The 23,492-nt window shown below is 27.8% G+C and overlaps 1 protein-coding gene across 1 annotated transcript in view; it reads right to left on the reverse strand.

Moving 5' to 3' along the window:
- LOC136990159 (prolyl 4-hydroxylase subunit alpha-1-like) overlaps positions 1 to 23,492 on the reverse strand; it is a 47,116-nt gene that overhangs the window by 22,397 nt on the left and 1,227 nt on the right. Inside the window, exons 2-4 of the mRNA XM_067288528.1 lie at positions 9,028 to 9,231; positions 5,061 to 5,212; positions 159 to 329 (exon numbers count right to left, since the gene is read on the reverse strand). Coding sequence (XP_067144629.1) covers positions 159 to 329; positions 5,061 to 5,212; positions 9,028 to 9,209 — 505 coding nt within the window. The 5' untranslated portion in view covers positions 9,210 to 9,231. The remainder of the gene's footprint in view (positions 1 to 158; positions 330 to 5,060; positions 5,213 to 9,027; positions 9,232 to 23,492) is intronic.

Here is a 23,492-nt window from a genome sequence, read left to right on the forward strand (position 1 = left end):
TTCTTGAAAAATACAAAGTAAATGTGTGTTATTTTCAAGACAACAATGTAATAATTTTTCAAAATGAGATTTTTAGCAAATTAGTTAAATAGTTAATAATTATTATAAACAATTAAAACAATTAAAATCTTATAATAAACAAAAAGTTTATTTCTTACCTGTAAGTTCAGGGGAAGGCTTAACTCCTTTAATAAGTCCTTTTGCAAGTGAAGATGTTTCTAATTTATAAGTATCTTGCAATCTAAGAAGAGCTGCTGCTGCACCAGTAAGATCTTCGTCGTCTGGAAACTTTAAATCTTCTCGAAAACGAGTAATATTTTCAATTAATGCTGCAAAGTAATGTGTTAGTTTTAATTACTGTAAACTTTAATTTATTCATATTTTGTTCATATTTATTCATATTTCATATAGGCATTATTATTATTAATGCATTATTAAGTCATTTATTTATAATACATAAGTTTAGTTATATATCAAAAAGAGTAGAGATCACATTCATTCTAAATTTAAAAACTTACAACTTCCGAAACTAGAATGGATCAAATCATATTTTATAAATAATATTATTAAAATATTGTTTAAAAATCACAAGTAAAATAGCACACAATAAACAATAAACTCACACAAAAAACCAAGAACAATAAATCACATATAATTACGATTTTCACAAACGTTTTCGAACATAATAGCACACAATAAATAACTGTCTGATATTCAGCTAAAGTCGATCCTAATATAACATGAAATATATAATTTTCTTCCTTATTCTAATATAAATTTTCTAATATCATAAAGTTAAACAGGTTCAAAAACAATCAAAAATGTATTTGATTCCAAAAATTATCTCACAGAAATTGAATGAAAGAATAATTCAGTTCACTTTATAACATACACACATGCACAGTATTATATATATATACAGTCAAACCTGTTTTTATGCGCTCTTTTTATGTGCGATTTTTATTTGTGCGATTTTTTTAATGCGAATTTTTAATTTGTGCGGTATAGTTGGCGACTAGTCTCGTGCGATTCGTCATGTCTTACGTTGACTTATTATAGCTAAATAAACTTATTATAGCATAAATGCACTTATTATAGTAATATTATTGCATGAATATGCAAAAAATGAAATAATTTACTTTTTAAGTCAACAAAACACCACCTGGACAAAAATATGTAAAACAGACGATAGACCGGACGATGCAGTCAAGTGCTGACATCTGTTGTCAATAAATTCTATTTCGTACGGTTTTGAGTTATTTTCTATGTGAGACTTTTTTTATGCGGTCAACAGGGACCGCATTTTACATATTTTTTAATTGTGTTGCGAAAACTATTATTTACAGCCATTCGTGAAGTTTCGTGAGATTTTTTTTATGCGTTTTTTTTTAATGCGGTCCCTATCCCCCACTTTATAACATACACACATGCACAGTATTATATATATATATATATACATAAATTAATAATTAATACTATGACTACATTATTATTAATTATAATTATAAATACAATATATTTTTACAGTACAATATCAATATCTCGATGCAAAAAGAGACAGAGAAAAATTTTCAAGTTAATGAAGTTTAGAGTTAGAGAAACTACCATATTTTAATGAGATTGTAAGCATCATAATATAAATAATATAGTTAGATTTAAATACGTTATGTTTTATTATAAATTCATGTATATATACAAACTATAACAAAACATTAACATTATTAGTGAAAAAAATCTGTTACATGAATTTCTCATCAACAATTCATTACTTCTTGCTCAACAATGTTTTCAATGTGGTTGATCATCTCAAAAGCATTTTGTTTTATGAATGATTTCTAGAAAGCTCCTTAAAAGTATGATAGGTTTTTTGGCTTTCCTATTGTGTTTATAGATTTATTTATAGAATATTTATCTTTAACAGGATTTACTTCATCTTCATTACTTGTTTCTTGCATTTGATTCTTTACTTTTGTATAATATCATCTTCAAATAAGTGTCCATAGATAGCTAAGTCAGTACCAGTATTGACAAAATCTTCTACTGATACTTTTTCATCATTCATTGCTATAATGAAATCATTCTTCTTCAATACAGTCAACAAATTCTGATAAAAATTCTGATTTATTCAAAGCATCAACAAATTGTTGACCAAAACTGCTTTTGTAAAGCAATTTGCAAACAACCAAACCTTAAAAACCTTTAATATGCAGTCTTTTTATTAAATCTTCTAATGCTTTTGGTCAGTTGATTGACCTTCTTCAAGAAAGAATCGAAAGGTTTGGTTGTTTGTAAGTGCAGTTAGAGAAGAGTGCAATTTGCAAAGGTGCTTTGCTTGAACTTCATTCAAAATTTCATTAATCATTTGCATTGCATCTAACAGGTTCACACTTCAAACTCAAATTATCCATCTTCAGTAACATGCAACATTTTTTGTACAATGAGTTTGCTGTATCATAATTTAGTTTTGAGTGATTCTCTGATTTAAAATTTGCAATCTGAAAGTTGCATTTGATGGTAAAAATTGAACTGTTATATCTTTCAAGTGGGTATCATTGAATATATATGGCACTTGTTAATAAAAAAAATAACTTTTCTATTTTTGGCAATCATGCCAGTCTAACTTTTTCAGCCAATTAGAAAAAGCTCTAACAAAGTCCATGCTTTCTTATTTGCTGCATATTATGTAGGTTATATCTTGGCATTGTGGAAACAGAAGTTTCAAATACTTTCCAATTAATAAGAATGGCAGTTTTTCATTACTTGTCATGCTTGGTCCCACCCAAAGAAAAAGTTATTTGTTGCATTTCTATCTCAATATGAATCCCTGTTGAACACCATTGTTTTGCCCAGCAGACATTTAAAAAATAAGCCTATTTCATCTATGTTAAAACATTATCTAGGCTTAAGGTGCCAACTATCCCGCCTTGTGCAGGAATGTCATGCATTTTCGAATGAAACCCACATGTGAAGACACATGACAATCCAGAAAAATATTTTTAAATGATACTATTAAAGAAATTTATAAAAACATATTTATTGGAAACATGTAAATGTAGTGTGGATCACGAACATGTGATAGATTGACAAACAAAGTTATCTTACATTAATCACTGTTATGTAAGGATTCATACTGATACTTGTATACAGAATTGGACTTGCTTTCAAGAAGCTTTCTCCACTGCCAGATGTTTTCAGCTTTCCAGTGAAAAAAATTTTTTTTAAATTTTGATAAATAACCTGAGATTTGACAATAAAATCAAAAAGACACTTTTCATGAATGGGTAAAAATGTAAAAATTCAAGGTAAAAGCCTTGAATTTACAATATAGCGTTAATATGGATGATCTGTACAACGAGATAGCTATAGTTAAATAAAAAGTAACAAGTGTAATGATGGGAAATTTACATGTTCCAGAAAAATGAGTAAAAATTTAGAATTGTAAACCAGTGCTAAACTTAGTTAAATTATTGTCATTTTGCCCAAGTATTCCAGCTACTAATGTTTTTGTAGAAAGAGTTTTCTTTCTCTTTTATGAATATATTTTGAATGAAAAACTGAAATAGATGTTCTGTGAAATTAATAAATAGTGAATTGAAAATTAAGTTAAATTCAAAGGAATCCTGTCAACAGATGTACACAACAGTGCTAAAAGATAAAGAGCTGCTTTCTGAAGCATGATCTGAAAGTAAATATTTATTTCTTAAACATGAAGAAATAAACTGATTCATAAGAAAGTCCTGCATTTTCATTGAAAATCCCCCAATTTTTACTAGCATGTGCCCCAAAAAGATTTTCTCCACTTGGCAACCCTATCTAGGCTTTACTTCTGTACAATTTCTAATAAACTTTTCAACCACTTTATATAAATATTACATAAATTTTATAAAAAATACAAAATTTTATTAAAAATTATTTCTTGCTGCCTCTTCTTAAATTTATCTAGTCCTTTGAATCTGGTATATCCCAACTATTGAAACATCACCAAATAATTGCCTTAAATAATCAGGCTATAACTCCACTAATTTAATGATTAATTTGCTACTAGAGATAGATGTTAGGTGCCATCTCTTAACTAAATTAATAATTATAATTTTAATAATTTAATAAATAATTCAGAATCATCTGCAAAAAAAAACTGACCTAGGGCAAAGCACGAACCCACAACCTCTGCTTGCTGTGCAATGCACTTGCCAGTTGTGCCACCACAGCCCAAGCTAGCCTTCACTTCCAGATGTATTTAAATTTCGATATAATCTAACGCAATTAAGCATGGCGCTAGCTGCGGATGACTCCTACGCCTACGGCCTAAGTATAACTCCACAATAGCACTCAGCCAGCTATACTTAAATCCCAACTATTGTCCAAATTGTTCCGCTTTCTTATTTTTACACTGTACAAACCATTTCAGCAAGCACTTAAAAGTGTGTTTCAACATGTAAAGGATGTAATTTAGTGCATTTCACATTTTCAGCTATATTCTTTACATAATGCAACAAGTTCTTTATTATATTCAAAAGACAGAGAACCTGAAGATAGTCTAAATTAAACTGAAAGTATTTATTTGTAGTAAAACTGTTACTGATAATAAGATGTTTGGTATTAGTAACTCAAACCAGTAGATTACTTATACAGTATAAAATATTACTTATTATTTCTTTTTAGTTTTAACAATGTAAACTAAAAATTCTTACATGTTTTCAAATATATAATTAAAATATTTTATGTAATTAAAAAATGATAAACATGAGAGATTTTTCAATTATTTTATATAAAATAAGTTGTATACGTTTCACAAAACCCTTTCACTCTTTCTCTAGCAGAAACTGCTAGAGAAAGAGTGAAAGGTTTTTGTGAAACATATTTAAAGAAGCTCTAGCTTTCCGTGCATGGATTTAAATAAGTTGTAAATGAAATAATAATAAAATAGTAAACAAGCATAAGTATATTATACTTCATGTATCTAGTATTACAATCTACTATTTACTTATCATTTCAAATTAATTTAAATACAAATGTAAATAATAAACTAAAAATAAAAATTTTCATTTAGCAACACATACCTCTACCTTCACTACTCAATAAAAGATTTTCTGTAGCTTTCCAATCTGCAGTAAGCCTTTTAACTAATAAATAAGCATTAACAGGATTTGCTAGAAATGTCTGTATATTTTGACTTGCTGTATTATATAATTTTCCATATTCTTCTCTAATACTGAAAATATTTTTTGATAATATTTAATATTTAGTAAAATTACATAAAATTTTAAATTAAATTAATTTAAATTAATATTTTTAAATTTTATAGAATTAATTCTGTTAAATAATTAATCCATATTTTAAATTTATTCCAAAAGATTCTAACAGATCACAACAGTAAAGACTTATTAAAATAAAATAATATAAATAAAATGAAAATTTATACAAATAGAATAAAAACCAATTTCGGTATAAAAATATTAAAAAAAGAATTGTAAAACTTTATATGCTCAAACATGATGCCAAATATATTGTAAGAAAGGAGTAGTACTGTCTTTCGTCATTAGATCTGTTTGTTTAATAAATTAAATACATGAATTAATAGGTTAAAAAACATTCTTATGTAAAGTTTCATGTATCTAAATGTCTTTTACCGATGCACATATCATCCACAACAAAGTAGTTACACTACTTTGTTGTAGATGATACGTGCACCGGTAAAAGGCATTTAGATACGCGAAACTTTACTGTTCTCTGGTGTAGATATTCTACCATCTTTCGAACATTCTTATGTTTGCTTAATTTAAAGAGATTTTAAAATCAATATTCAAATTTTATATATTTATTTTTTGCTTAAGGAAAACATTTTGAAATGTCGAAAATACTTGCATATATTTAATTCATCAAACAAATAAATCTAATGGTGAAAGATAGTATTATTTCTTTCTTATAAAAGCAGAATGCATTAATGGTCAGCGATTGTAAGAAATTTTGATTAAAGTTATAAGTAACATTCAAATTTTGTCAAAACTGAAAAGCATTCACTATCAAATACTAAGACATACAAATTCACATAGTAACCATAATAAATTATATGACTAAATAAAATTTATGCATTAAATTTGCATTTAAGGTTAATTTTTATAGAATTTTATTCTATAATTAATTTTCCCAAAATACTTAAAAAGATTATAACAATATCATAAGAAAAGCTATATTAGTCTTATTTTTACTCTTACACTTAAAAAAAATTAAAATATTATACACTAATCCATCTAATTTTAATTAATTATCATTTATAAACAATTTCAAAATAAATGAGAACGATGATACTGTTGTAAATAAATAATAGCTATAGATTTCAGTTACTGTATTCATATTCTATAATTGTATATTCGAGATTTAACTATGTTTCATTCTATAACATTACAAGGATAAGTAACTTTTTAATGGAAGTTACAAAACAATTCTTATAGGTAAAAACAATTAAATAAATTAAAATTTAAAATTTTTAATAATGATTTTTATATAAAATTTAGTAATTCAAATACAAGACAAGGCTTATTAATGTATTATTTAACAATTACTATTTTTCATCTCTGAAAATTTGGTTTCACTTCTTCATAAATTTATTATAATTAAAAGATCAAATATATTTAAGAGCAATCAAATTTGTTTGAAAAAGTAAATGTTTGTTTGTTTTGCTTCTTTATCTATATTAAAATCGTGTAAAACTTCATTTTATATGATTTTAGCATATTTATGAAAGTTTTAAGTTTTATTTAGCAAATATTTTAAATTGAAATTGCTTAGAAATAATAATTAACTGTTTCAAGTTTAAAATTAAAATGAAACTGAAAATAATTATCAGAAGAGTAAAAAACTTCTTTAATGTCTTTAATTTCTTTCATACACAAATTAGTTTTTTAAAAATAAATTATCTTAAATACAAGAGCAGATTTAGGGGATGTGCAGAGTGCATCTTCTTCTGGGTTCCCAAGTAATAGTGTACCTCAAGAATTAAAAACTTTTGTAAGGTGTATTGTTTCCTTTCTGCATCCCATCTAAAGCAAGGTTTCTTCCAAAAAGTCTGAGAAGGTATTATTCCTCAGAGATCAGAAAATACTTCCTCGTCTAAAGTGGGTGCATTATCCTATTGATAAAAAGGGCAATTTCCTGGGGACCTATTAACAGAGATCCCAAACTGATCTTTTATAAAAACATATATCCTCCAAAAACTTTCCCCAAAGAAAAATGCCTGAACTCAATACTGTATGTGGTGTCCTCTAATTCAAATTCAGCTGAACCCCATGAAGCTATAATGTGCCACTCACTGTTCATCTAACCTCATATAAAACATCTTTAATAAAAAAAAACAAAGAATTATTGTTTCATCAATGTGTCAGAATTATTGTTTTTGTGTATATGTGTATATGTAAATTTACCAACCAATTGCATTTATTACCCCTTACATAAGAAAATACCCTCAGAGAATGTCTTCTGAAAGAATCATTGCTATAAAGATTTCTGGATCTGCATTTGTTTTATATATATATATATATATATATACATATACATATATATATATGTATATGTATATATGTATATATATGTATATATACATATATATATATATATATATATATATATATATATATACACTAAAAATTTGTAATATATATGCTACAAATTTTCAGTTTAGAAAGTATCTTGAAAGTATATTGGAAATTAAAAAATAAAAGAAAACAAAGAAACTAAGTTTGATGATGATGATTATTAATTTTCTATTAATCTATTGAGATATAATAATAACTATTACTTTATAATTACTTCTGCACAAGATGATATTATGGAAAGACAAAATAAGCATAATATATTGACCCTAGAAACAGTGATACACGCAGAGGAGGCCAAAGGGCCTTGCACCCTCCAAAAAGAAGGAAAAACACTAGAAAATGTTCAAAAACCTTTCCCTAATTAAAATTCATTTTTTTTAATTATATTGTGTTGTGTCTTTTATTTCTATTCTAATTATGAATCATATAAGATCATATAAGGTGGGAATTTTATTGAATTTGCATTAAAAATTTTTTCTGTTCAATTTGGCTCCCTCTAACAAGTAAGATTAAATTCTGAGTGTGCACTACCTAAAAATACTGTATATATACTCATCAATCGCACACCGCGCTGAATATTTTGTGTGAGTTTATTGTTTATACTGTATATAAATATGAATGCAGATTTTGTGAAATTAGAAAATAAATTTTGAACTTTTTTATTCTCATTTGAAATATTTTAAAAATATTTGTTTTTGGTACAATTATACTATAGATATAAATTCTTTATAGAAAGTAATTAAAACTTTTGATTTCAAATTGTTATGTTACTATGAATACAGTACTTGGTAGATTAGAATAGCATATTATACTAAATTACATATACAATTATTTTTAAATTTTTAATTTTTAGTGAATAAAACTAAATGTTTAAAATTATTTAAAATGAAATGTTGAAGTTTAATTACGTAATCAAAAACACTGAGTTTCAAAGAAATCTTTCAAAGCAGTTTTAGTGATATAAATGCAAAATGTCATTATCTCAATGATGATACTACTACTTAAACTGGTTTATTCATGATTTAAAAGTAAAGGGAAAAAACCAGAATAATTTAAACACACATGCTATAATTAAATTCATTAGTGATGCATTCTTATAATACTTTTTCTTAAAATTTTAAAACAAACAATTATTACATCAGTTACCAAAATAGTGATAAATTTATTCAGAACAACATTAAAAGGAAAACTTCATAAATATACATAACATTTTTAGAAAACAGCACATTATAAAAACTATAAATATATTTTGAAGGTAATAAAACTGTTTTAAAATGCACAACTTTTTTTTAAATTAATTATTATAAAATATGATAATTTTATTATAATTAATTCTTTAAATTTATATTTTTGAATAAAACTTTAATCTGTTAATAATACTTTTTACATTTAGAATGTAACAACAAAAAGTATTTTTGTTATGTTACTGACTTACTTGCGAACTTTTTGAAGTCTATTCTCTTCGGTTTCCAAATATTTTTCTAGAGTTTTAACAATTTCACCTTCTGTGTATAGCAACCTTTCCAATTCTACAACAGCAGTAAACATTTCTCCTCTTGATTGCATAAAAATCACCATAAATAAAAAGGAGATAACCAATCTCCATGAAAGAGCCATAATAATATTTTTGATCTGCAACCTGCAATATTAAGTTTAAAATATTCAACTATTATAACACTAAAGTTTTAAATTAAATCATAATATTTATACTGATTCTAATAAAAATATCACTTGATTTACAGTGGAACCCCATTTATCTGGCTCAAACGAGACCGGGTTCGAAAATCCAGACTGGAAAAGTCATTAACGACATAAATAACACAGTTTATAAACTTTATTTTATATATTTATAGTCATCTCCAACATAACAACCATTTTCTTTTCTTTAGTCATTTTCACAGTGTTTACTTTATTTCACAAATGTTTAAAGAAGAGCGAAACTCAAGAAACAATAGGAGTAAAACAACAGCTAAAATCTTAAAAGATTACTTAATATTTTGTTGAAGCTTTTCTAAACTCAAAGAACACTCCCTTGGAATGCATAACAATGAACATCATATGCCGATACATAGGAAACAAGTCTATCCTTGTTACGCTCGGGCAAGAATGTAATTAGGAGTTCTTTAATTTTTTGCATTTATAGGTTTGTCGTATGTCTTTCCGAGACAGGGATTGTGTTTTATAATCTGGATAAACGGGAAATCCAGATTAACAGCATCCGAATAAATGGGGGTTCCACTGTAATTTGAAATGGCACAACTGGAATCATTTCAATTGAAATGATCTGAATTGAGATAATTGAAATATTGTCAACTGATATCATTTAATATGATTTGTTCTGAATGGATATTTAGGATTATGAAATGTCAGCATGAACATTTCCTGTCAATTGATATTTAAATTATTATTAAATGAAATAAATTGATATATTAGTATAAACATTTCAAAGTTTTACAGAGAAATACACACACACACACACACACACACATATATATATATATATATATATTTATTTATTTATTTATTTTAAAAAAATTAGGTAAAAGTGTTAAATATGAGCTCTTTTATGGACACATAATACTAAAAATATTATATACTTTTGAGAATCCAATGGTCAAATATTAAAATATTTTTGTAAACAGAATAATGGACAATCTTCTTTGAAACACAAATATTTTATTTATTAATCAAGTTGAATAAATTGGCTTATGTTAAACTGAATACAAATCAAATCGGAGAAAACAGAATGGCAATCACTATCAAAAAGAGTTGGAACAGAATGGTATCCTTCCTATTCTTTCCATTCAAACAGTTCTTTTTATAAATAACCTCAACTAGACATAAATACCAATCAACCAGCAAAAATATTTTAATAAATATTCAGCAGCACAATGAAAATTTCTAGAAAAATACTGATTTAAATGTATGGCTAAATGTTTTTCAATGTAAACATTTTTTTACACTCTATAAAAACAATTAGATATAACAATACTTTATAAATTATATATATTTTGTATTATTCTACAAAAGAAAAAACTTATTTAAACTGAATTATTTAAATATAAATAAAGCTATATCAATAATTAGCCAATATACTTTAACACGAGAACAGTTTAAACAGACATTGTACTATAACTTAACTTAAAAGCAATATATCTTTGAATAATAAACAAAATTCTCATTTTATTAATTATATACTATTTTATAATAATATGAACTGTTTCATTTAAAAGGTAAAAAATTGCTATTTTATTTATAAACAGTAGTAAGTTAACCACTCAAAAAATAAATCGTCTTATAAAATATAAATTAGAATATAAAATATGAAACTTACGAAGTGAAGATCATGTTTAATAGCTATATCCAGTCTAAACAGAATGAATTTTGGATTTTGTTTGTATGTTAGTGCACTACACTTCGAAACAATAAAATTCTGTATTTTTTTAAATTCTTAAAATTTTTTATGCACCACTTAAGATATCGTGAAACAACACGAGGAAAATAGAAATAGGTCAAACATACTGAAGTAATGATGGATGAAACCTTTTATTGTATAGTTCGTCTTTGGATTTAGGATAGAGGAAATTATATTTAGAAGAAATTAGATTAAATATACAAAAAATTATATACAATGAAAGATTGGGGAGGTGTCACGAAATAAAGAAATTAGAAATGATACCTCATGGTAATTACTATTGACACTGGTATTAATTTTTAATTGTTAATTTATTCAAATTTGAAAATTTTTTTAAGAAACAAGTTTTTAAGCTTTGAGAATTAAAAACAGAAAAATTTACTACAACTAACAACAGAGAAGTTACATTAGACATCACAGTAATATTACTATAACATAACTTTTTGCAGGAAGCATTCAACTGTATACAATTTAAAAATTTTACTGATTTCAATATATCAGTATATCAAATATATCTATTATAATATCAAATTGAATAATAGTAATTATTATTGAAATTTTTATTTGTATTAAATACCATTTACAAAATGAGTTAATGTTACCTATGGTAGCGAACATGGTGGCTCGTCTCTGAAACAGTGGGGATGCACGTTCTAACCTAACCTAACCTAACCTAACCTATTCTAATAAATTACCATAATTATTGCCAACCAAATTATTAGAATAGGGTAATTTATTAGAATAGGTTAGGTTAGGTTAGGTTAGAACGTGCGTCCCCACTGTTTCAGAGACGAGCTGCCATGTTCGCTACCATAGGTAACATTAACCACAAAATGATATATCTAATCTAAAATTTAATTCTTATCAGAACAATAGAGAAATAAGTAAATACTTTAATTTTTACTTAGATAAATCAGACGTTTGACAATAAAACAAAATAAGAAAATAAAAAATTTTACTAAACCTCTTATGTTTAATGAAGTTTAATAAGTTATAAATTTTCTGCTTTCTTACATTAATTCACAGCACAGTTACAGGAAATTTAAATTTATAAATTAATATATTTTTTGTTTTGTAATTAATTTAATATTTTTCAACACGTATTTTCATAAATTTTAATTATAATTTAAAACTCATTATAAACACATTGGAATTGTATACTATATTATATATTCAATATTAAAATATTTAATACTACAGAAATTCACACTTTACATTACATAATTAAATTAACTGGGTAATCTGATACAAAATAATTCCAAACAATTAAAATAGCATTGTTCAAAACTAACTAAAAAGCAATTTTAAAAGCATTTCATCTTCTATATAACAATGCTGATAACTGTAAATCTTGTTTGGATTTTTTTGTCTCAAATGCTTAATTCAAATAACTTCTGATATTTTACATTCTTACTATCTTGTTATTTGTAAAATATGAAAATATACTTTCTTTAAATCAAAATCTAACTGTGCATATTCATTCTACAAACTCTGCATATACATAAACATTATTGAACACTTCATTATATATTATCATGTACTGTATATAGTGATGCTTTTAATCTCTCAAAGTAATTAATTGTCTAAAATTATTTTAACATAAAATGTAGAAATATATAATGTAAATCTTGAATTTGTCTTTTAATTATCAAATTTATTAGTCATTAAGAAGTAAACTAGTTCATATACACATCCTCAAATAACATCACTAAAAAACTGGCTTTATAATACTTAAGTATCCAACTGACCTAATGACTGTAATTCACATTGTCCTAAATATAAAGTGAAGCTTATGCCTCATTGATGATCTGTTACAGTTTAATTTTAGTAGCTTGTTTGTTTCATATATTTTAAGCTGTATATATCTATATTTAAATTTTATAAATAAAGTTTATTATTAGGAAATTTTTCATAAAATACAATTGTATAATATGAAATTAATAATAAAAAGTATTTTATCATCACTGATTTTAGTTTAAAAAATTATAAATTAAATATATTATAAAAATTATACCTTTAACAATTTGTATTATAATGATTGTATCAAATACAAAATAATAATAAAGCAACTGTCATATCTAATGATAAATAAGTGAAATTATCAGTTTAATTATAACAACTAAACATAAAAATATAAAAAAAAAGGAAATTCAAAAAGTTTTAATCAATATTATATCAGCATAATTCTATTTTGATTAAAAGGAATTATACTTGGTCAGTTAAATAATAAAAAAATGAATGAGGTTACATATTAATCTAAATTCTAATATAGCTGGAAAAAGTTTGATCAAATGTGATTAGACAGCTGACACAAGGAGAAAAACTCACATAAAAGGCATTAAGGTATATTTTATTTTCCTGCAAATGCTTTCGACGCAGTTATGAACGTCGTCGTCGGGCAGAAAAGGAATCAAACAGTTGTTCGAATGGATTTTAAATTTATTTAAAATCCGTTCGAACAACTTGCATGAAAATAAAATATTCCTTAATGCCTTTTATGTCAGTTTTTCTCCTTGTGTCGGTACAATTGTCGGCGTGATGTCCACCGTATGTGTTTGTGATTAGACAGCATAACTGCAACACATTTAATGGTACATGATAATCATAAATTAAAACTTTGTTCAGTTATTTATCACCAGATTATTTTAAACTAGTTATTAAATTATATCATTTAATCATTAAATCTTTTAATGTGTAACAAAATACTTACTTATTATTTTAAAATTTATTTACTTAAATTCAATTGAAATAATCTGTTTCACGATGCTTTTTCGGTTCAAGCAAGCAATTCACTTAAATGTTATTTACTTACAATTTAAATAAAAATATAAAACATACTAAATCAGGATATTATTTCAGACTGTATGATAGTAAAACCTTTAAAAATTTCAAAAAATATTATTATTATTTTAGACAGAGAGTTATTATAACAGGAGATAAGGATCAATTGCTTTAACAAAAAAAAACAATGGATTATATCATTAACAAAAGATTTTGAATTTGTAAAGGTCATCTGATCAGAATATAAATAAAGTTTATTTCCTGAATAAAAGAATTCGCAACAATACCACATAAATCCACAATAATGAGGAAACTCAGAATTATATAATTTTATAAAAAAAAAACTTTGTTAAATAAACTTTTGAAGGAATGCCATCATTTTACATAACAATAGAGCTTTATCTGGATTAAACTGGACCAGAAATCGTTATCAAAAATCCATATAGATTGAAAAATTTGTATACTGCTATAGAAATAAATGTTTTGTAATTATAAAATAATTATAAAACATATATACTATATAGCATTCAGGAATATATTAAAAGTATATTAACAATTACTGATAATATTTAGTGCATAAATTACCATTTAATAAAAATAAACTCAGATGCAAAATATTCTTTGCTTAATACCATGATATTTAAGAGACATTTCAACATCAATTAATTAATCTAGCATTTCAACATTATAATGTTATATTTTTTTTACTCTCTTTGTCTTGTGGGCACTAAGAGGGCCCTTTAATTATGCCCATTACGAGTCTGCCAGGCCCACAATGGGAGAGGTTAACTGGGGGAAAACAGGCCTAACATATCCAAGACAGGCTATTCACAAGAAATTCCCAGGGCTATTTGCCCAAATGCAATTCTAAGGTCCTAGAGTGGTAGGCTGAAGCTGTAACTATATTGACATTCAGGGCTACCACATGATAATGATTAAAAGTTTTGTAAGTTTTTAAGGTAAAATATAAATTTTAATTAATAAAAATACCAATAACATATTTTAACAATTACAGTCAAACCTGTTTTTATGCGGTCTTTTTTTGTGCGATTTTTTTATGTGAATTTTTATTTGTGCGGTTTTTTTTGTGCGATTTTTTATTTGTGCGGTATAGTTGGCGACTAGTCTCGTGCGATTCGTCATGTCTCACGTTGACTTATTATAGCTAAATAAACTTATTATAGCATAAATGAACTTATTATAGTAATATTATTGCATGAATATGCGAAAAATGAAATAATTTATTTTTTAAGTCAAAAAAACAGCACCTGGACAAAAATATGTAAAACAGACGATAGACGAGACGATGCAGTCAAGTGCTGACATCTGTTGTCAATAAATTCTATTTCGTACGGTTTTGAGTTATTTTCTATGTGAGACTTTTTTTATGCGTCCCTATTGACCGCATAAAAAAATATTTTTTTAATTCTGTTGCGAAAACTATTTTTTATAGCCACTCGTAAAGTCTCGTGCGATTTTTTTATGCGTTTTTTTTATGCAGTTCCTATCCACCGCATAAAAACAGGTTTGACTGTATTAAAATAATATAAAAAGAAATTAGACAAAACATGATAGCATGGACAATGCATATGATATAAGAGAAAATGATGAAATAATTCTTGTTATAGCATTTATTCTTTTGTTTTATTTTTTATTTTATTTTTTCTGTAAAGTTTGCTGGTGATGTCAGGATAGAAACAGTTCTTGAAAATACAGTAGTCTCTTTCTAATCCAACATATATCAGACCAGTGGGTGTCAGATTACAGCAATTGTTGGATTACTGGATTTTGTATGCACATACGTACTGTACAGTAAAAAAAAAAACACACTTGGTTCACAGGTTAATTTATCATATTAAATCAGGATTGTGATGTTTTGCAAATTGCATGGGTAACAAAGAACTAGTGACAGACAGTATACATGTACTGTACATCAGTCTCTCTCTTTTGTATATATCAACAACTGGTAACAAAAATTTCATGCACCTGCAGTGTTAGATTATTGGACCTGTCAAATGGGTGAGTGATGGACTGTAGAGAGTCTACTGTATTTAAAAAATAAAAAAATTTGATGATTTAAGTAATGGATATTATTTTCACGTACATTAACACCTTACTCTTGCCGAGAAAAAATATATTTATTTGCAACAAACAAACAAACGTTTTCAGCCTGCTTCACAGGCCATCTTCAGGCTTGGAATACATTTGAAATTAAAATTCCATCCATGGAATACAAAAATTCAAATTCAAAATTAAATAAGGTACAATCAAAATAAAATATTGAATAACTAACATAAAGCAAAAAATAACAAAAAATATATAAAAATGTAACAAATGAATACGTAAGCATTAATAAATGCAAATTTCTAAGACATACAATAAAACCACTATATTGATTGGTTAGAGCCCTTATTAAACTTCTTAACCATAAACTTCCATGCAGAGGGAAGACTTTCTGCGTCCCTCGCATTAAGACAGCCTTCTTGTAATCTACTTCTAAAAATCTGCAACTTTTCCGCTGTCAAGGCTAATGATGGAGACGATAAAGGATTTATGATGGCCGCCTCATTCCATTTGACCGTAGCTCCTGGCGCTTGCGCCATTTGGGACAAAACTGTTGCATTAGACCCCTTTCTGATATTATAACTATGCTCCTTGATTCTAATTCCTAAACTTCTAGTGGTTACTCCGATGTAATCTTTTTTAACGCCCAATTGCATGTTTTCATACGGAATTTTATAAACTCCTGCTTTCTCTTCTGCCTTTATAACATCTTTATCATTCCTGAGGATTTTGTATAAATTAGGGGCCCTTTTTATAAGCATCCTCGAACTTTTTCTGTGTGCTATTTCTTTCATGACTGTATTCATACTTTCATTATATGTAAACTTTACAAATTTATTGGGAGCATTCTTAAAACATCCTTTCTTGATGTTGTGTTCATATTTCTTAATTATTCCTAGAATTGTACTTTTTTGGTAACCTAGGGTCCTGGCTACATTTATTATTCTATTTATTTCTTTCGTCCTGTCTTGTACTCTTTCGCAATACAAAAAGGCTCTTCTTATTAAAGCCCTGAAAGCTGCAATTTTATATTTATACGGATCCTTGGATTGGGAGGGAATATACAATGGGCTGTGGGATGGTTTAATAAAAACACTAGTGGACAAGTGGCCTTTTTTGAATGTGATATCGATGTCGAGAAAATGCAGATTCAAGGAACTTTTCTGCTCCAATCTTAAAGTAAGGCCATCATTGTTATCATTGATCTTATCTAAAAAATCCTTAATTCTGCTGTTACTTCTCCATAATATAAGTAGGTCATCAACGTATCTGCTGAAATACACGATATCATCCTTAAAACCATGAAAAATTCTTCTTTCCAGCCTCCTAACTACCAATTCGCATAGGATCCCTGAGAGTGGACTTCCCATAGGGACCCCTCTTCTCTGTCTGTAGACCTGTCCATTAAACACGAAACAAGACTCCCGGCAGACCAAACTAGTTAAACTCTCTACCTCTTCCGTATAACTAAGCAATTCCGAGTTATTGCTGTATAAGAAATCCAATAGTGCCTCCTCGCACGATTCTATCCTTACTGACGGATACATGCTCTCATAGTCGAAAACCGTTGCAACCTCATCCTCCATTAATGCTATACTTTGCAGATCCTTAACCACCTTCATAGGATCACGGGCAACAAGAGTATCCGTGTCTAGTTGCAAGGATAAGTGATTCATGCAAGGTTCCTCTTTGTGTTAGAAAAGAAATTGCATGAATACTTATCCTTGCAACTAGACACGGATACTCTTGTTGCCCGTGATCCTATGAAGGTGGTTAAGGATCTGCAAAGTATAGCATTAATGGAGGATGAGGTTGCAACGGTTTTCGACTATGAGAGCATGTATCCGTCAGTAAGGATAGAATCATGCGAGGAGGCACTATTGGATTTCTTATACAGCAATAACTCGGAATTGCTTAGTTATACGGAAGAGGTAGAGAGTTTAACTAGTTTGGTCTGCCGGGAGTCTTGTTTCGTGTTTAATGGACAGGTCTACAGACAGAGAAGAGGGGTCCCTATGGGAAGTCCACTCTCAGGGATCCTATGCGAATTGGTAGTTAGGAGGCTGGAAAGAAGAATTTTTCATGGTTTTAAGGATGATATCGTGTATTTCAGCAGATACGTTGATGACCTACTTATATTATGGAGAAGTAACAGCAGAATTAAGGATTTTTTAGATAAGATCAATGATAACAATGATGGCCTTACTTTAAGATTGGAGCAGAAAAGTTCCTTGAATCTGCATTTTCTCGACATCGATATCACATTCAAAAAAGGCCACTTGTCCACTAGTGTTTTTATTAAACCATCCCACAGCCCATTGTATATTCCCTCCCAATCCAAGGATCCGTATAAATATAAAATTGCAGCTTTCAGGGCTTTAATAAGAAGAGCCTTTTTGTATTGCGAAAGAGTACAAGACAGGACGAAAGAAATAAATAGAATAATAAATGTAGCCAGGACCCTAGGTTACCAAAAAAGTACAATTCTAGGAATAATTAAGAAATATGAACACAACATCAAGAAAGGATGTTTTAAGAATGCTCCCAATAAATTTGTAAAGTTTACATATAATGAAAGTATGAATACAGTCATGAAAGAAATAGCACACAGAAAAAGTTCGAAGATGCTTATAAAAAGGGCCCCTAATTTATACAAAATCCTCAGGAATGATAAAGATGTTATAAAGGCAGAAGAGAAAGCAGGAGTTTATAAAATTCCGTATGAAAACATGCAATTGGGCGTTAAAAAAGATTACATCGGAGTAACCACTAGAAGTTTAGGAATTAGAATCAAGGAGCATAGTTATAATATCAGAAAGGGGTCTAATGCAACAGTTTTGTCCCAAATGGCGCAAGCGCCAGGAGCTACGGTCAAATGGAATGAGGCGGCCATCATAAATCCTTTATCGTCTCCATCATTAGCCTTGACAGCGGAAAAGTTGCAGATTTTTAGAAGTAGATTACAAGAAGGCTGTCTTAATGCGAGGGACGCAGAAAGTCTTCCCTCTGCATGGAAGTTTATGGTTAAGAAGTTTAATAAGGGCTCTAACCAATCAATATAGTGGTTTTATTGTATGTCTTAGAAATTTGCATTTATTAATGCTTACGTATTCATTTGTTACATTTTTATATATTTTTTGTTATTTTTTGCTTTATGTTAGTTATTCAATATTTTATTTTGATTGTACCTTATTTAATTTTGAATTTGAATTTTTGTATTCCATGGATGGAATTTTAATTTCAAATGTATTCCAAGCCTGAAGATGGCCTGTGAAGCAGGCTGAAAACGTTTGTTTGTTTGTTGCAAATAAATATATTTTTTCTCGGCAAGAGTAAGGTGTTAAGTACGTATATCTATAATGATTTGCTGAGTGCTTTATAATATTAATGGATATTATTTTCACAGTTCATTATAAAAATTTGAAAAAAAGATAAAAAAAGAAATTGGAAGGAACATGTCTAAGAGAAACATAGTTGATAAAGTTTTAAATGACAAAACGATAAAAAAAAAACATTGAAGAGGAAAAAAAAAATTTCAGAAGTTTTTTATATGGAAAAGAATATTTGTTCAGAGGGAAAAGAGAGAGAGAAAACATGGAAGTAGGTCAAAAACATTTTGGTTGATTAAATATGTGGCTAGAGTTATACAATGCTTCTTTCTTTTGAAAGAGAGTTGGAGAATTCTATAAAAGGAAGCTGTAAGCATAATCTCAGACCTTCTGGTATAGATACAATACTATAGAATATATAGATGATGATTTCCATAATAGAAAACATATTAACATTGTTTAATATTGTTATATTTAATTTAGACTAACTAGCAATAAAAACTAATTTGGTTTTCTTTTAGCATGTTATTTATTCACTAAATTTTATTCATAAAAACAGAAATGTCTTCAACCTATTTCAGATTTCAGAATAACTCAATTAATCTCAGAATGTAATCGGAAATACCGATTACATTCTGAGATTAATTTCACACAAGTTTCACAAACTTTAAAAATAATGTTTTTATGGAGGTATAATAGCACAAAATATATATACAGTGGGTGATCGGTTAACAAACATAATCTGTTCCAAGACGATGTTCGTTAACTGATAATCGATTTACCATAGATTTTTATGGGAATTTGATTAATTTGTTCTGGAGACCCCAAAAAATAAATAAAATATTGTATACTTTCTTACTATGTTTATTTATATGTAATAATAAAAAAACATATATACACAGTCTTGCATTTTTATCTGTCATGTTTTTCTTCCGTTTGTGGGGCGTTAAACAATCTGTCCAATGTTGATAACTTTTCTTTCTTCTTCGGGATTTTCAGGATTTTCGGAAGTAATTAATAGCAAATATAAACATCTACTGAAACCCAATGCTTAGCAAATAAACACCCACAATTGCCATAAATAATCGGGCTATAATTTGAAAATATTAATTATGAATTACAATTTATTTGTAATTCTTAATTAATATTTCCAAATTATAGCCCGATTATTTACAACAATTGTGGGTGTCTATTTGTAATCAATAGCATTGTTGTTGTAGAGATCCCCAAGCCTATTAACGTCACCTGGCTTGGATGACATTCTAAGACTGTTGTTCTGATATACTCACACTTCTTCAAAATATCTTTAATAGCAGATGTCAGCATTGGTCTTCTTTCATCTTCCTTTTTTTTTCAGAAGAAAACACATCTCGGCGAGTTTCTTGGAGTTCTTCTGCTGTCAGATCATTTTCAGGTTCATTATGAACTCTTCAATGTTCTTTGCTTCTCAGATGTGATTTTTGTTACTTCTTTAGCTGCTTGACTCTTCTTGGTTATATCTTTCTTAGCTCAGATTGTGCCTACTATAGACCTGTTTGAGCCATACTGCCTAGCAACATCAGACATCTGCCCACTCTCTGCCTTGGCTATTATCTCTTGCTTGGTTTCTAAGGTGAGCATGGTTCTTCACACTCCAATTTTTTAGGCTCCATAATATTATCAATTTCTTTTTTAAATAAAGAGTTCAGAAAAGCACTCACAAAAATTCACAGAACAGAAATCAACTAGCACACGTAAGAATTACGTAAATGCAAGGTCCGAATGAAATTCGAAATTTTGGTATTAAAACGTTAACAAATATCCAATAGGACAGTTAAACTGTCACCTTTCGAAAATAAAAACAGACACAAAACTTAACAAGTGCCCGACAGTCTCACAAAGACTATAAAAAATTATTTGTCAGAAAGGTAAACAAAAAGTTGAAATTACAAAGGATAGTTTCAAAGTTCGAAGGAACGCTATCCGATTAATATCAGGTTGAGTGTCGAAGTCGACGTCTCCCGCACTCCGAAAGGTTTCGAATTGTCACCTAAAGACGGGGAAAACCAATTGGTAATCATTATTTTATGTTGCTTCTTCTTGTGTTTGTTCTGTGAAATGTTCATTGTCTGAACGTAAACATCTGTCGCAAAAGTATTCGTTGTTCGATTTGTTCTCAGTCCGAACTGTTTGTTAACTGATCACCCACTGTATGTGCAGATATGGTTTGTATCTGATAATAAATACATTTGGGTCTGCTTATGAGAACATCCTCAGGGTTGCTGCATTATGCTCCCTTATCCAAATTAGCAAGATCACCCAGGGAGTTGTTAATGGTATTCAGTCCCCTCCATTTTTTCATGTCTTTGGAACACTATATATCTTATAACAATGCAGAAATTCATTATCACATACTTTAACTGTATTTACATATTTGTTTCCATTCATATATCATCAATTTTATTGTATTGAATAATCAATAAATACAGAATGAGCACATTTCCTAGTAAAACTGCTTTACTTAAGCAGCTAGAGGGCACTTTAAGCAATTTTTGCTGTCCTAAGAAACACTTGTACATCTCAGCTACCCAGCATTGTTGTTTGACTCTTTGTATATGTTGTTTTGTACAAATAAAAATGTTTTGTCAGAAACAACAGAGAATTGTCACTGAGACTATACATAATATTGGAGACAGCCAATCAAAAAAATTCAATATTGTATAAAAATGTAAATATGGTAGACAATAATAATATAACATGTAACATTGTGCATGCTCCTCCCAAAAAAATATGATGAATTAATGTCTATCTAGGACTGACATTACATAGAGGACAGGGTACTCAAAAGTTAGACATCCAGCCATCCTAATTAAGATGTTCTAAATATGAAGAAAAATCCATCAAAAACCACAGAAAAATTCTTAAAGAGCTACACGTAACTATAGTCATAGATTGTTAACCTTTGTTCTAGACCAATAGTTCTCAAAATTTTTGAGTTAGTGTCACCATTTTAAATTTTTGGTATGATATTAGCACCGATGATCTAATATCATACAAAAGACGAGACTATATTATGGACCAATCGACATTGATGATGACTTCATACTTAATATAAAATATAAAAACCACATAAAAATACAAAAAATCAGCAATTTTAGATTAACTATATTTTTGGAATCGGATTATAACTTATAAGTTAAAAAAAGGTTTCTACGTAACTTTAGATTTTTTTGAAATTTTGTGGTACACCCATGAGAAGTTCACAGAGTACTGGTTGAAAATCACTGTTCTAGGCTTTACAGTTTTGTAGGATTAACAAAAACATTTGAAACCATAGTGATGAAACTTCTTTTTGAGAATGTTTAAGAGGAACCGTATCTATCCTAAATGTATTTTTAACATCAAATTACATTCTGACACAGGAACATTATGTCAGCATTTCAGATGACTGGGTCAAATAGCTTGAAATGTTTATCATACTGATGTTTATAATATGATTTGAAGATCTATAATTTTGGATTATATTGGAAGAGAAATACAATATTGGCAATATTTTAACATTAGTATGGATGATGGAAACCTGCAATATTCTTATTCAAATTTGCAAGAAGACAATAACATTTTCTGTTTTCCATTAATCGCAAAGACTTTTAAGGTTTTTTGATATAATTTTATTTCATCGACAATTCACATTACATCTTTCGGCCATCTGTGTGGCTCTCTTCAGAACGTAGCCGATATTGTATCGACGAATAACAATCACAATATTGAAATATCAAACATGTGCATTTATATGTTGTATCAATAGAAACATAATTTACTCATTCTAGATTTTATATATATAAATTTATATATAAAATATAATCCAATTCTCCAATAATCCAATTAATACATAAATGACCAGGTATAAATATTAGAAGAAAATAACACAATGCCAATGCCAATATAAAGGCAAAAGTATTTTTATTTATACATATGTCTTCTCCAGTTTTTACACTATTTTATTTATGTTTGTAAGGTGAACATTTTGTTATTCTCTTCTAACATTTTATACCTAATATAAATACAGTACATTACTTTTGAAAAAAAAACACATTATTTTAGTAACAGTCAACTATGATTTTAAAGTTTATTTTTTTAATATTACTAATAATACTGTCTTTATATACTTAAACACGAAATTTAATCTATTGCTTAATTTTCATTTCTAATAGCAAAATTCTATTTTTTTTCTGCTTATAAAACAATAACAGTTAATAGTAACTGATATCAAAATACTCCTACGACATACATTTTAAATTTACATCAATATCATTCTGAATCACAGATTTA

This window comes from Centruroides vittatus, unplaced genomic scaffold (genome assembly GCF_030686945.1).
Source record: "Centruroides vittatus isolate TY-2023 unplaced genomic scaffold, ASM3068694v2 scaffold_861, whole genome shotgun sequence".
Taxonomy (NCBI): domain Eukaryota; kingdom Metazoa; phylum Arthropoda; class Arachnida; order Scorpiones; family Buthidae; genus Centruroides; species Centruroides vittatus.